Genomic DNA, 15,907 nt, shown 5'->3' with positions numbered 1-15,907 from the left:
TGCACTCTAAGCCTTTTTACCGTGTGCCTATGTGGGAGCCAGCATGATCCATCCCTATCCAGTATCCTGGTTGGTCTCCTAATTACCACTGCCCCATATCCCGTGTCCCTGCCATTTCTGGGCCTTTGCTCTAGCCTTCTTGGTTCTGTCCCTTCTTTCCACTCACCTTTGAGAAGCCTTCCCTGGCTGCTCCTCCCCTTCATTCACTGTGTCAGCACTCAGGTCATATCATCAGGCTATTTGTTTTCTTATGGTTTTGTCTACGGATGTCTTATTTTTTAAGTGTTTTCCTGAGCTATATTAGCAGTCTTAGGATGAAAGGACAGGGTTTCTACTACTTAATCCCTGATAATGCTGTACACATCACATTCTTGTTGAGGGGACCAATAGAGACTTTCTATTGTGTTTTTAATTATTAAAATAATATTTTAATAATATATATGGAAAGGGAAAACTGCTGATATTAAAGCAACCTCATAGCACCACCAGTAGAGTTTTGGAGTGTTACCTTCCAGTTATCTTCCCTCTGCTCCTTAAAATGTGTATACATACATATATAATTAGTTGGTATTTATTGGGAACTTACTTTGTGTCCAACCCTGTTTTAAACTTTACATGTATATCAGTTCATTACAATAGCTTTGTGAAGAAGGTACTGATCATTAGCCCCCATTTTTCACTTTGAGGAAACTGAGATCCGGAAAAGTAAAGCAGTAAACCCAGTTTCACACATCTAGGAACTGGCAAAGCCAGGATTTCAACCTAGACTCCAGAACCCATATTTTTACTATACAGTTGTAATCATAAATAGAACATACAGTTTTTATCCTGCTGCTTTTTCGGACCTAAGACATCTAACTTTTTTTTTTTTTTTTTGTACATGTTCTTCATTAATTGAAAATAAATACACAGTGTATTAGAACAGAGATTCTAGTCATTTTATGGACGAGTCCCAGGCGGGAGGAAGCTGATTAAGCTCAATAACATATCTAAAGGGATCCCTGGGTGGCGCAGCGGTTTGGCGCCTGCCTTTGGCCCGGGGCGCGATCCTGGAGACCCGGGATCGAATCCCACGTCGGGCTCCCGGTGCATGGAGCCTGCTTCTCCCTCTGCCTATGTCTCTGCTTCTCTCTCTCTCACTGTGTGCCTATCATAAATAAATAAAATTAAAAAAAAAAATAACATATCTAAAGAAAGAATGTGGTTAAAAAGGGTGGGTGGGCCTTAGAAGCTTAGAAAAAGAAAACATAAGGCAGTCACTGGTGGTTCCTACCAAGTGGTTTGCTGGGGGAACAGAGGCCTTGTCTAGAACACCTTCGGTGTGTAGGTAAGATTGTCAGGGGCAGCTTCTCATAGAGAGGTGTGTGGGATTGTAGCCGACAATCACAGCGCAGTCCCCGCCCACTGACCATGTCTTATTTGTTGGAAAGTCAGTTCATCTAGCTCCCTCTATTCTGATTCAGTGCCCACCAGGCAGCCCTTTGCTTAGGATCTGGCTTCCCAGGTATAAGACCGCCTACATGAGACTCTGCTGCAAATGTTTCTGTGGCAATCAGTGCCTCATTGTAAATTTAAATAATTGTGTTCTGTTTTTTGTTTGTTTGTCTCATTAACTTGTTTAATGTGAGCTTATGTTGCAGAACTGAAATCTATTTTTGGGGTGCTGACAAAATCAGATTCCCAGACTATCAGGAGAGAACCAGGCCCAGGACCATGGTTATTGTCACTGTGTGAGCCTCACAGGAGGACTTTACCTGACAGGTGGAAACTCAAACCTGCCATCCCTGTGTTTTTTCCTAGTGTCCATGCAGTTGTTAGCAACTAGGTAACCGTTTATCACATGACTTACTGCTTTACTTAGCCATTTTTCTGTTATAGGGTATTTAGATTATTTCGATGAGCATCTTTTTTAAAAAACCAGTTTTTTCTGTTTTGCCTTATTTCCTTGGTAAAAAAAATCTATCTAGTTCGCCTCTTTTCTTTCTTTTTTCTTTCTTTCTTTCTTTCTTTCTTTCTTTCTTTCTTTCTTTCCTTCTTCTTTCTCTTTCTTTCTTTCTTCTTTCTCCTTCCTTCCTTCCTTCCTTCCTTCCTTCCTTCCTTCCTTCCTTCCTTTTAAAGATTTTATTTATTTATTCATGAGAAAGAAAGAGAGAGGGGCAGAGACACAGGCAGAGGGAGAAGCAGGCTCCATGCAGGGAGCCCGATATGAGACTCCATCCCAGGTTTCCAGGATCAGGCCCTGGGCCAAAGGCAGGAGCTAAACCACTGAGCCACCCAGGCTGCCCCTAGTTCACCAATTTCTGAATGTTTCCTTTGTTTTTGTGTGACAGATGAAAACTTCATGGAAAAAAGAGAAATCTATACTTTTCTATTGTCCTAGTTCTGAAATTACATTTACATAGGAATTTATGGATGAAATTCCATTTTAATTAACAGCATGTAATTGTAGATTCTTATATCTCTACATGGGATATCTCATACTATCTACTGATATAAACCCCAGAATTGAACATCTTTCTGCCCAGATATATTCCAGATCACATGATGTTCAGGGATATAGTTGACATTTTGCCATCATACTTGGAGCAATAGAAGGAAGAGGTGCTGTAAGGGAGGACTGTCTGGCCAGAGTTTGAAGAGGACCTGGCACTTAACTGGAAAACCACAGGTTTTCAAGAACAAATAGGAGACACTCTGGGACATATCAGTGAGTGGGAATCGGGAGAGCCTGGAGGCAAAGGCTGGACGGGTGAATTCTGCCCTACCCTATCACCAGTGATTAGCAAGTCACTCACCTGAACAAAGGTTTTACAACCTAGATTTCCAAAGTCTCTCCTTGAAATTTGTTCTGAAGAGCAGGCATCCTGATGGTCAGATTGAGTAGTCTAGAATGCTCTGCTAGCTCTTCCTGGCCAGGCAGTGGGGAGCCGCTGAGTGTTTCTTAAACAAGTAAATGGATCACATTAATTTTCTTGAGAAATCACTAGCACTGGGGAAATGGATTCGAGGTGGGAAGGGGACTTGCTAGGAGAGAGAGGAATGTATAGTGTAAAACAGTATTGGCAGGGCTGTGGGGAAACTCAAGAGGTAGTCAAGAGAAGGGTGGGGAGGGAGAGGTGGAAGTTCAGGATGACTTTACATTTAAATTGACCTGGCTAATTCCATAGAACTAACAAATTACAACTATTTGGGTATGGTTTGGGTAAAAATTTGGAACTAAGTACTTGGAATTTGTGCATCCTTGTTTTTCTTTCTTACTATCTCAAAAATTTGCTGCTGTTAGGATATCTGTATACCTCTAACAATTTTTACACTGCTTATATCCTGCCTGGTGTCCATCTGTCTCTGTCTCTAACTTAACAGTTTTTGCTCTACTTGGAATTGTTTCTACCTGTTAGTATATTTAGTTCCATTCTCTGATTCTTCTGTAGTGCATCTCAGTTCATACAACTCTCTTTTTCCTATTGGAAAGTATTCCTTATTTCCAGAATCTTTCACTTTTAACATCTAGAGATGAAGATTACCATGCTTTTGAGGGGGAAAAAATTAATCGAATTCCCTTAAGAATGCCTTATATTATATTCTTATGTGTTTATAGCAGAAGAGATAAATGCATACTAAATATTACTCTCCTAGGCACTACTGCTTTGGAACCATTGCTTTGCTTCCTGGCTCTAAATGATTTCCTTTTAATTTCTCAAAATAGACATTACAACATTTCTTTTATCTAAACAAAGCCATTAAACCATTCTTTGTGGAGCAGTGAGCTTCCATACTGATACTGTTCAAATATACAGAAGCAATTTTGTTATTGCTATTTGACTATTTTGTGTCTTTAGGCAGATCATTTAACCCTTGTGAACTTTTTTTGCCTGGCATGTGAGAGACATGGATAATATCTTGCTACAATTGCTAAGTTAACTACAACGTGAAGGAATTTATGACATAATCAGAACTTTTTTTTTCTCTTTTCTAGATGTTACTGTTCACGAAGATCATTGGGTTGGTGAGACAATACTACAATCAACATTTACCAGTCAGTTATTAAATCTTGGGAGTTACTCATCTGTCCAGCCTGAAGAATGTAAGACACATTTTAAATATGATAATTTCTTAGTATTTAAAGTATATATGCATACTAGAAAATGGAATTACAATGGCAGTTTTACAAAATGTTTTCTAAATAGGTTAGCTGGCCAGTATTGGTTTATTTTCTTTAGCAAGAATGAAAATAGAATTTATAGAGACGCCTGAGTGACTCAGTGGTTGAGCGTGTGCCTTTGGCCCAGGGCCCAGGGCGTGATCCCGGGGTCCTCAGAGGAGTTCTACATCAGGCTCCCTACAGGAAGCCTGCTTCTCCCTCTGCCTGTGTCTCTGCCTCTCTGTGTCACTCATGAATAAATAAATAAAATCTTTAAAAAAAATAGAATTTGTAAAAATAAACTTGTGCATTGTACATCATAAATATTTTGAGAAATATTGGGGTTCAGGTTCCATTTTCATACTTTTCTTAGAGTCCACATAAGAAACATGGTCCTTAGCCTTTTAGGGAGGCATAGTTCTCTTTGAGAAGCTATGGGCCATTTCTGCAGAAAAATGGACTTAGGGAGCTAAGCACAAAATTTTGCGTATAATTCCAGATGGTTCCATGGATCTCTGAAGTTCTTCTGTAGGATTTCCCAGCCTGTGGTTAGGAACCCTTGAGCTAATGAGAAAAACATGGGCCTTGCAGTCAGACAGTTGTGGTCCGTATCCTTGTTTTTCAGTCCACCACTGTGAGGCAAGACTACTTTCCTTCTCTGACATCCATTTCTCTTCTTAAAATAAGCTATTCAGAATAGAGCCCAGCTGCTGTCTTTTCCTCCCAGAAATAAAAAAGAAAACACAATAAGGGAGACAGTATAACCTGCTAGTCAAATAGAGCAGGATTTGAATCCTGGCCCTACCACTTCTACAGTCTATGTCTTTCAGCAAAGGTACTTAATTAACCTCACTGTACCATCTGTGATATGGGAAGTAAAATACATATGTGTAGCTCATAGGGTTGCTATGAGGATTAAATGAGAGAATGAACATGGGGCATTGAAACTGCATGCAATACAAAATAACCATATAGTAGTATTAACAGGAGAAGAAATAAGCAGAATAGATTTGATAGAATAGTGAAACAGTGTCACAGAAAAATAGCTATTGGTATATAGAAAGATACTGATTAAGGAAGAGATTCTTTATAATAACAAGAAAATTGTAAGGCACATATGGAAGATACAGCATGGAATTCCAACCCATGAATAATAAGAATTCTCAAAGAAAGGCAGGGTAAGCAGAAAAGAACTGTGGTGTTTGGGAAGGGGTGAGATTTCCCTCTGTTCTAGGGAAGCTGGTCAGCTGGATATCAGCACTGACATATTCTCGGAAAATACCTAAAGTGGAGTTCTTCATTTACCCAGTTGATACGTATTAAGTGTTGACGTTGTTTGAGGCACTTTGTGCACCGGGGGTACAGTGGTGAACAGCGTCCGCCTGGTGCTGGCCGTCATGGTGCTGGTGTTTCTGTGGGAGGACAGACAAGGTAGAAACTAAACAGACATGCAAATATAATATTTGCGGGTGAGGACGAATGCTCTGAAAGATTTAAAAAACCATAGATCTGGTTGTGAAGGGCTGAGCAGAATCAGGGAGTTAGGAAGTTATTATAGTAGTAGAGGCTGAGTGGTAATGGGTAGCCAGTAGAAATAATGAGAAATAGATGGATTTGAGATATAGTTTAGACAGACCAGTTTCTATAGAAGAAATAGAAACAAAAAAAAAAAATTAAAAAAAAAAAAAAAAGAAGAAATAGAAACAATTATTAAAGAACTAATGTACAAAAAAGCTGCCAGGCCTAGACAGTTTCACAGGAGTACTCTACCCATACCTTCAGAGACTGGATGGTTCCAATGCTCTAAAAATTATTCCATAGTATTGAAGAAGGAAACTTCCTAATTCCGTTTAGAAAGCAAATATAACACTGACCCTTAAACCAAATAAAGTCATTACAAATAAAAATGCAGACCAGTTTTATACATGAGATTTGATGCATGAAGTCTAAATAAAAAGTCTAAAAAAAATTAGTAAACACAATCTAGCACAACATTAAAGAAATAATGATCAAGTGAGATTTTTTTTCCAGAAATGGAAAGGTATATTCAATGTTAGAAGATTCATGAATATTGAATATCATATTAATAAATCTAAAGAAAATATTATATGATTATCTGCATAGATGTTGAGAAATTTAACACTCACTTACCATAAAAAGTGCTCCAGGAAATGAGAATTGAGGGATACTGAATACTTTCTTATTCAGTATCAATAAATGCGGTATTAATACAGTGTTACAATACAATTGGTACTGTGTCGATAAAATAGAAGTATTTAGTCCTAATGTCAGTATCTTATTTAATGGAGAAACACTAGAGGCATTTCCACTGAAATCAAGGTAAGGAACAAGATGAGGATGTCCACTTTCTCTCCTACTTGTCATCAGTATACAGAGTTACCAACCAGTAGAACTAGATAAGAAGAGGTATCTGAATAGGTGAAGAAGAGTAAAAACTATATGCACAAATGCTTTGATAAATCTGAAAAATTCCAGGGAGTCAAAGATGAAATTAAAAACACAATAGCCTTCATACATACAAACACTAAACAGAGGGCATAAGTGTAGGGAAAAACTCATTTGCAAAAGCAATAAGGAAAGTACTTCCGAATAAATTTAACAAGAACTTTGCAAAACCTATATAAGGAAAAAATTGTAACCACTACAGAAAGAATAAGGACATGAACAAATGGAAACCCATCATTCCCTTTTCATGGATAAGATGACTCAACATTATAATGGTAAAGTTCTCCATAGGTTAATTTATAAATTCAATGCCATCTTAATAAAAATATTAGGAAGTTGTGGTATGGCATCTACAACTTGATACTAATGTTCATATGGAAAAACAAACATGCAGGAATAGCTAAGAAAACATTGAAAAAGTAAGCATACGAGTGACCACGCTCACCAGACAGGCTTTAAACTGTAAAGCCTCTATAATTAAAACAATGTGATTCTGGTGCATAAATAGACAAATAGACCAGTGGAATAGGAAGATCATAATTAGACCCGTATACATATAATTTAGTATATGACAAAGATGTTATCTGAGGTCACTGAGGTAAAGGTTAACTTTTTAATCAATGGTGGTGAGGCAACCAGATAGTCATTTAGAAAGAAGACAAAATTAGAACAGTATCTCATACAAGATAAAAGGATATATTTCACATGGATTAAGAATCTAAATATAAAAAGTAAAACCATTAACTGCTAGATGGAGACACGGATGAATTTCTCTATTATTTTGGTGTAGGGAAAACTTGCTATTACTCAGAATCTAGAAACAGTAAAAAAAAAAAAAAAAGACTGATAAATTTGACTATAGAAAAATAAAATTTTGCCCGAGCAATAGCACCATAAACAAGGTCAAAAGAAAACTGGCAACTTAGAATATTTGCAACATATGCTTTAGACAAAAGGCTGATATTCCTAATATATAGAGAACTCCTACAAATTGAGTGATGACAAAGGACTGATAGGAAAATGGGAAAAAGACATGAGACTTTCAAATGAAAGCTACACAGAGATCTCATTTCCTGCTATCTGATTGGCAAAAATTAAAAAATATGGCGGCCTATGCGGTTGATTAGGCTGCGGGAAGCAGGCCCTCTTGTACGTTGCTGGCGGGCATGAGAATTGCCGCAGTTCTCCTGGAGGGCTATTTGGCGCTCTAACAGGATGACCTATCTAGTCAGCTTTCAGCCCAGCCAGCCTACTTGTAGGAGTCTGTCCTGAAGATACAACAATGAGAAAATACACGCGCACAACGTTATTCAGGGCAGTGCTTCTAATTGCCAGACCCTGGGAAAAATCAGAACACCCCTACGTAGCAGAGTGACTGATCAGGTGGTGGTATATTCCTGCAGTGAAGTACTCTGCCGCCGTGACAAAGAATGAAAAGGAGCTCTGAACTGGTAGGAAGTGACTTCCAGGACATACTGCTATGTGAAAAACACAAAGCTCAACGAAGTAAACCTAGTATGCCATCTTTAGTGTAAGAAGGAGGGGAGGAATAAGATATACGTTTATCTCCTCATTTGTGAAAAAAAAATGCAGGAAAGAAAAAAAACAAACCAAAGAAACTAGTTACCTACAGAGAATGGGTAGGAAAAGGACAAAAGGAAGGAGGGAATGGAAATAGGGTAACATTGAAGGGAGGGAATAACACTTCTCTGAGTGGGTCTCTTTGTGTGGCCTTGACTCACAGTGATGCTTCCCATCCCCACCATAAAACCATCAAAACCAACTAAAATGTAGTGGAGGGGGCAGCTCAAAGGGAACACCAACACTGACAAATGAACCCAACTGTATTACACGTGAATAAAATAATTACACAGGAGGGTGGGTGGGGGGAAGACAAGATCAAAACTCAGTAACTGTTGAAAGCAGTGTACGGACTGGATTCTGCTAGGCCCAGGACGAAGGGATGGCGTGAGTGCTGCGGTCTGGTTACTGGAGGTGCTTCCCCGGGGGGGCGTGGGTTAGCAACAGCCTGGAAACTGGAAGCAACAAAATGGAAAAGGCAATTTCTCATTGAAAAGATGTAAGTGTAATGATGTTTTATTATGAGTATTTGAAGTATTGCCACATCTGGGAGAGCCTATTTCTATGGAGCTAAATGAGTTGTAAGTAATATTCAACGTATTTAAAGGCTAATTTTTTTTTAAAGAGTTTATTTACTCATGAGAGACACAGAGAGAGAGGCAGAGACACAGGCAGAGGGAGAAGCAGGCTCCATGTGGGGAGCCCGATGTGGGACTCGATCCCAAGACCCGGGACCACAGCCTAGGCCGAAGGCAGGTGCTAAACCGCTGAGCCACGCCAGGTGTCCCAAATTAGAGAAGCTTTGAAGGTTACTTTAAATTCTTTGTTTTTATACTTAACATTTATATTGCCCTGTTTTAGGTTGGTAGCTAAAGTATATTCTTTTTTGTTTGATTTAGGGGAATGGTTATCAGTTGATACTTTGAGAATACTGTAATTGTTTTTCTTCTGAAAGGATACATCAATTTGGTTAGGTTTTTGTTTTTGTGTTTGCAAGTGGCTACAACTCAGGAGAACATTCTTACCTCCGATCAATATGTTGTGCTTTTGCAAAAGACTTCTGCTCTTTCCTCATTATGGTGAGGTGTTATGTATTTTACAAACCTAGTCCTGATAATTTGATAGGACATAAAGTTATCTTAAATACTATTAAATTGAAATGATTAAGTTAAATGTATAAATCAAAGGTTAATACAATGTTTTTGTGAAGTAGACTGTTTTAGATGGAATCTAAGTAATCCTGTGTTTCTGTCTGATAAAGCAGGGATAAATAATTTGATATCAGAGATCTTTGTATTTTCCCCGAAAAACTCCACATTGTAGACAAAGAATGAAGCCCAGAGAAGTCATGTATAAGTTCACAGAACTCATTGTTGACAGAGTCAGAATCTGAACCCATCTGAATTTTGATTCCACACGTGCTGGAATATTGCAAAAGAGGGATCAGGATGTCTGGTGGACGAATTGGAGCCACGGTCAAAGCTGCTTGGAACTGGGTTTTGCTGTAATCGAATGGGTCTTCTCGCTTCCTCTCTTGCTCTCATTGCTCTTTCCCGCCATCTGTTCTTCTCTCTTACGCTTCTTGCCTTTGTCAGTGATATCACCATTGCTTCATAGAAGTCATTGACTAATGGAGTCATCTTAACTAGAATAGATTTCAGGTTCTAAAAACCTTCAAGCATTTATTATTTATTTTCATCCGTGCGCTCAGCTGCGTAAGGAATCTTGATACCATCTTTCATCTTTTCTGTATCCTCTCCATCTCACTGTCCCTTGGGTTCCACCTCTAAACTATTTTCACAGGTCTGACACCCCTTTCCGCAGTCTTGCCTGGTTTCTAGCACTTATCGTCTCCCGCCGGGGGCTGCTAGCCTCCTAAATGTTCCTCCTACTCTTGTCTGTGAAAATTGATTCCTCCGCATTAAAGGGTCCATGAACGTGGATGGGAAGGCATCACATCTCTATTTTCTCCGACAGCTAACTGAATATGAGCATCTGCTTCCATCGTGCATCAACAATGCACAGTAGTAGCAGCAGTGCCTGTGTCTTGGCCACCATATCACATTACAGTTGTCAAAGATAACAAATATATTTTTTTAAAAAATATTTATTTACTCATGAGAGACAGAGAGAGAGGCAGAGACACAGGCAGAGGGAGAAGCAGGCTCCATGCAGGGAGCCCAATGCAGGACTCGATCCCAGGACCCTGGGGTCACGCCCTGGACCAAAGGCAGATGCTCAACCACTGAGCCACCCCGGCATCCCAATAACTTGAATATAATTTATGCCTGTCACTGGTTTGAAATTATGGTAATTGTTACATATTCTGTTATATTTTGTTATCAAATGTACTAATGAGGCACATGATTGCTCTATTTCCATGTGGTTGGTTTTGCAATCTTATTTTATGCATTGCAAAATATGATTTTGTAATGAAAATGTTATAAAATTAGATGATGGCAATAGTTGAACAACATTGTGAAATACTAAAAAAAATGAATCATACACTTCATTATCTTTTTTTATTTTGTTTATTTTATTTAAAGATTTATTTATTGATTTATGATAGACACAGAGAGAGAGAGAGAGGCAGAGACACAGGAGGAGGGAGAAGCAGGCTCCATGCCGGGAGGCTGATGTGGGACTCGATCCCAGGACTCCAGGATCGCGCCCTGGGCCAAAGGCAGGCGCTAAACTGCTGAGCCACCCAGGGATCCCCTATCTTTTTTTAATTAAAAAAAATTTTTTTAAAAACAGGCTCTACACCCAACATGGGGTTTGAACTCATTACCTTGAGATTTAGAGTTGTGTGCTCTACCGACTGAGCCATCCAGATGCCCCAAATGATACACATTGAAAGGGTGAATTTTATGTATGTGAATTATATCTCAATAAGGCTGTTAAAACTATTATTCTGATGATGGATTCATATGCTTCATCAGACTACCAGAAGCATCTATAGTATATAAAGGAATACAGATCCCTTTTTTCTTTACCTGGAAATATACCCCCTCCTTCATCTACTACCTAGAAAACTCTAGGATATTTTTTCCAAAACCCAGCTAAAATACTCCTTCAATAAAGACTCTTCCAACTTGGCTGGGCGGTGGTTTTGTGTGTTCTTAGGAGGGCTTACATGTATCTCTCACCCCCTCAGCCCAGTGTTTGTTATTGCCTATCTCGAGGTCGATAATTCCTTCAGTGTGGGTATCGTGTCAAGATACCTCTTTGTATCCCTAGCACCTGACATAATGCCTGGCTCATAGTGGATGGTCTCCTGATAAGTGAATGAATAATGAGGCTTTAGTGCAAGAAATACATTAGGATGAGAATATTAATGGGAGAAGGAAAGAAGAATCATTTGTTTCATTCCTACTGAAATCAGCAGATAGACCCAACCTTCTAAAAAAGTACTTAAGTGCTTTTTGCTAGGATCTTATTTTGGTCAACAGTCTACTGTATATTCAAATATACTTCCTTTTCCTTCAGGGAATTTAAAATTTAATCAGCAAACCTCATCAATCTGTACATTTAAAATTATGCATTTTATTGTATGTAAAGTATAGCTCAAAAAATGAGAAAAATTTGAAACAAATAATTAAAAAATAAAGGAAAATATTTAAATGATATAATGACCAAAGAACTAAACATCTGATTTAACAATCAAGAGAAATATTACAGGGGCACCTGGATGGCTCAGTGGTTGAGCGTCTGCCTTCGGCTCAGGTCGTGACCCCGGGGTCCTGGGACCAAGTCCCACTTTGGGCTCCCTGCAGGGAGTCTGCTTCTCCCTCTGCCTGTGTCTCTGCCTCTCTCTGTGTGTCTCTCATGAATAAATAAATAAGATCTTTTTTAAAAAAGAGAAATATTACAATGTAGCACACGCTCAAATGCCAAATGAGAGCTGGAGATAAAAGCCCTGGGGGAAGAAGTTACTAGGAGCCTCTGTATAGTGATTGCTTTTCTGTGTTGTATTTGGAGAGGCAGAGAGGATGACAGCATTGCAGCCAGTGATAGTGGTGAGGATGGAGGCTTAGAAGTGGGGAAGAGGCAGCCTGTTCAGGGAAAGAGTCAGTTAGATGACCCATAAGAGTATTTCAGATGAGAAACATAAGAGTCTTGGGGAAGAACAGTAGCAGTTGGGATGTCGGGGGAGACAAAAGCAAATCAGACTGCAGGGGTTAGGGAAACAACTGGGTATAACAGGGTAGTGGAGGAGTCAAAGAAATCACCGAAATACTGAAATTCATAGAAAATCACCGAAATTCATAGAAAAATGCTATCATTAACAAAATAGAGAAGGGAGCTGGGCAGGTTGTTTTGGAGACAGTGAATAATTCTAATTCCCTTGGTTAAAAATATCAAGCATATTTTTGCACCTAAACATTTAAGAAAAAGTTAATATTTTTAGAAATGAAAGCATATTTTACTTTTAATCACACTTTACAACATAAAGAAAATTTCTAAGAAAATATTGTGTTGTTAAGAAGGTAGAGTTTTGCTATCTTTCATACACAGGTATGTTTTTTCTTTCTTAGATTCCGGTATAGTTAATGGTGTTGTACTTCAAGACTTACTGGCATATGTGTCTTCTGAACATTCCTATCTCAGAGATCTTCCTCAGAGGCAGCCTCAGAAAATGAACAGCATAGAATTTGTAGAATTGGAGCGGCTGCAGCCAGACATACTAGTCCATGCAGTACTAAGAGTCGTTGATATCACTGTACTGACAGGTAAATATTTGGGGGGCACCTTCTTAATTTTAGATTATAAAGTAATTAAGATACAAGACTTTGATAGTATATTATTTGGTTATTACTATTATTTATCATCAGACATTAAAGTATGGTGTTCTGTGTGATTAAGTAATGCTAGCTGAAATATTTCTTTTCCAGAGGCACTATACAGTTATAGAGGACAGAAGCAAAAGAAAGTTATGTTAACAGTGGAACAGGTCCAAGGTCAACATTATGTGCTTGTATTATGGGGTCCTGGAGCAGCCTGGTACCCTCAACTTCAAAGGAAAAAAGGTAAATATACCAAAAAGGATTTAACCTATTTATAGTTAGGTAAATGATTAATGCTTAAGAGCCTAAGATGAGGAACATCTTAAGAGAAGAAGATAGGCTACATTTGAAATAGTAGGCGCTCATAACTGAATGTTCTTCCTCAGATTTCTTATGATTTTACATCTCATGTAAGCAATTTAGTGATCTAAAAAGTCCTCTACAATTAATAGTGGCAAAGAAAAGCTTCCATTTATTCCCAGGTATACTACTTTACCTTTTCAGTGAAGATCTTATCTCCTTCCGGAAACGTTCTTTAAAAATTGAAATCTGGAGAAGCTTCTACAATTTTTATTCAGCCAGAGTACTCTCATGGATAAACTTCTCTCTGGTTATAAGGCAGATGTTAGGGGAGCTGCATTAACCCTTTCAAGTCGCAATGTTCCTGTTTCATAAATTAGTGTGTTCCAGGTTTTTATACCAGTTGTTTTAAAAGTGTGGACTATTAGCCATCTGTAGCATGCTTATGTTTTAAATATGACCCATGATTACATTTTTCCTTAAAGCATGAGTTATTAATGATTTAGGATAAATTTAATTAAGTGGCATTGATGTTTCAATAAAACCGTATAATATCTTCATTTTGATATTGTGAGATCCTTTTGTTGTAAATAGTCAGAGATGGTTTAACTAGTGGCTTATGAGTTATTTTATCCTGCTGAATTATTCCAGAGATTAAGTGTGTGACTCATTCTGTTTTCCTTGAAAGAGTTAATGTCTCTTCCCGAACTTCTCCCTACAAAATAGTTATCTAAGCATATGATCTGTCACATTCTCTCCCTTAATCATTAATAGCCTCTGACCAGGCTTTGAGATAAGTCTGACTTTTGACTTTCATGTTAGGATCAAACAATAGTAAATATTTGTTCAGTTGAGAAATCTGACAAACATGTGTCAGTTGACCACTATATCATAGCCGGGGACATGAGTCTAGTGCATGTGAAACAAAAATGTAGGTCAACGGTGTTACTCCATTTGTGATGGAGCTTGTAGCAGAGCAGATTGCTCCATGCTTAACATGAATGTTCTTCTAAAAGTAGTAGTTATTTAGCTAGTAGAAGAGTCATTATAGTTGTCTCCGGATAATTCTGTGGTATTTAGGTTAATACTGGAAATTTGTGAAACCAGGAATTAAGATAGAGTTGTTTTTTGTTCATTCATTCCTTCAGCATACTTACAACCATCATTTTTAAGTTTTGATATCCACCTCAATACCTCAAAATTGTTCTTTTCAAAAGTACCAATTTGAAGGATCATCTAAGTAAGTGATTCTACTTTTAGAAACTGTTGGCATTTTATCCATTCGTTTAGTATTTCTTTTGGCATTAACATCCATATTGGGCACTGGTTTTACTTGTTCTAAGGGTAACAAACTCACATTTAGGTGATATAATCAGAAGTGATCATCACATAGTCATCATTGTTGAATACTTGTTGATCAGAGTTGATGTTTTGGGGGAGAATTACAAGAAATCCCAAATTCACATTCTTTTGAAATAGGCATGGGGCTTTGTAGTGAGCTCTGATCACAGTTTAGGTCCTGATGAAGGTAGACTTCATACTGTACACTTCTTAGGAATAACTGGGTACATAAAATAAGCTATTTAGAACTAAATGCCATTCCAATTCAAATTCTGAAGGTATTTAAGTCTAAAATTTAAAAAGTATAACAAATTATAATATTCTCGTGACATTATTAATTAAGCACAGGGTAATGCAAATGATCCCAACATTTGTAATTATACTTCATGCAAATCATAATTGTATGGAGGTTTGAAATCTACTCACACCCTTACTTCACGATTTAAATATAGAAATGTATTAGAAATGGTCTCCATTACCAGCCTCCCTCAGACTTGCTAGTCTAACCTGCACACAACTACTTCCTGATACTTGAACTTGCCAGTCCTTTTCCTGCCTTAGGATCTTGAGTTTATGATTCCTTTACCTGGAGTGCTTTCCCCTCCAGCTCCCCACATGATGTCTCCTTCATTTCTCAGCTCCAAGATCATATCCTCAGAGCGACCTCATACGTATATACATAATCACTTTAATTGACATAGGTTATAAATATGACATAGCTTATATAATAATAGGAATAGATTATAAATAAATAACAAAAAATCTATAACATAGACCATAAATTCCGTGAATACAAGCATTCTACCAAACTTATTTATTCATCCCTGTATCCTCATTACATAGCCCTGTGCCTGCCCTCGTAAATGCTTTATGAACGAGTGAATGAATGAATGGATGGATGGATGAAGACTAAAATACAGATCAGCAACCACTCACTCAACATTTCCGATCTTTAAGGACTAAGAGAAGCAAGTTTGAGGAGGGAAAAATTTTGTTTCAAATGATAAGAAAAGAAATCACAAGTTTGAAAATGCTGCACACAAGGGTTTTCCAGTTCCTGGAATGTATTAATAAATTCCATTTGAACTTGGGCACAGAAGGCTGTCAGTGACCCAAACTAGAACTCTTCTCTGGCTAACTTCAGCAGTTAGGGGGCATATATATGGAGTGTACAGGGGTATCTCACAGTACATAGGGCAAGAGCTTGATGGGCTCACGGGCACTTGGAACTGGGAGCTGCAGTTTCTCCATCTGTCTGCTTTAGTCACTCAGTGCAGACTTTCTCTGCTTT

The 15,907-nt window shown here is 38.1% G+C and overlaps 1 protein-coding gene and 1 long non-coding RNA gene across 6 annotated transcripts in view; one reads left to right on the top strand and one right to left on the bottom strand.

Annotated features, from left to right (window-relative positions):
• LOC121487189 overlaps positions 1-14,813 on the bottom strand; it is a 28,216-nt gene extending 13,403 nt beyond the window's left edge. For both annotated transcript variants that reach the window (XR_005986785.1, XR_005986784.1), the window contains exons 1-3: positions 13,472-14,813; positions 5,424-5,553; positions 2,796-2,940 (exon numbers count right to left, since the gene is read on the bottom strand). This is a non-coding gene — a long non-coding RNA (uncharacterized LOC121487189). The remainder of the gene's footprint in view (positions 1-2,795; positions 2,941-5,423; positions 5,554-13,471) is intronic.
• The window catches only part of SHLD2 (shieldin complex subunit 2), a 77,665-nt gene that overhangs the window by 46,745 nt on the left and 15,013 nt on the right, over positions 1-15,907 (top strand). For all 4 annotated transcript variants that reach the window (XM_041748604.1, XM_041748603.1, XM_041748605.1 and 1 more), the window contains exons 6-8: positions 3,977-4,084; positions 12,727-12,921; positions 13,084-13,218. In XM_041748604.1, coding sequence (XP_041604538.1) covers positions 3,977-4,084; positions 12,727-12,921; positions 13,084-13,218 — 438 coding nt within the window. The remainder of the gene's footprint in view (positions 1-3,976; positions 4,085-12,726; positions 12,922-13,083; positions 13,219-15,907) is intronic.

This window comes from Vulpes lagopus, chromosome 3, assembly GCF_018345385.1.
Source record: "Vulpes lagopus strain Blue_001 chromosome 3, ASM1834538v1, whole genome shotgun sequence".
Taxonomy (NCBI): Eukaryota; Metazoa; Chordata; class Mammalia; order Carnivora; family Canidae; genus Vulpes; species Vulpes lagopus.
The sequence above is the reverse complement of the archived record's forward strand: the minus strand, read 5'-3'. Positions and strand labels throughout refer to the sequence as shown.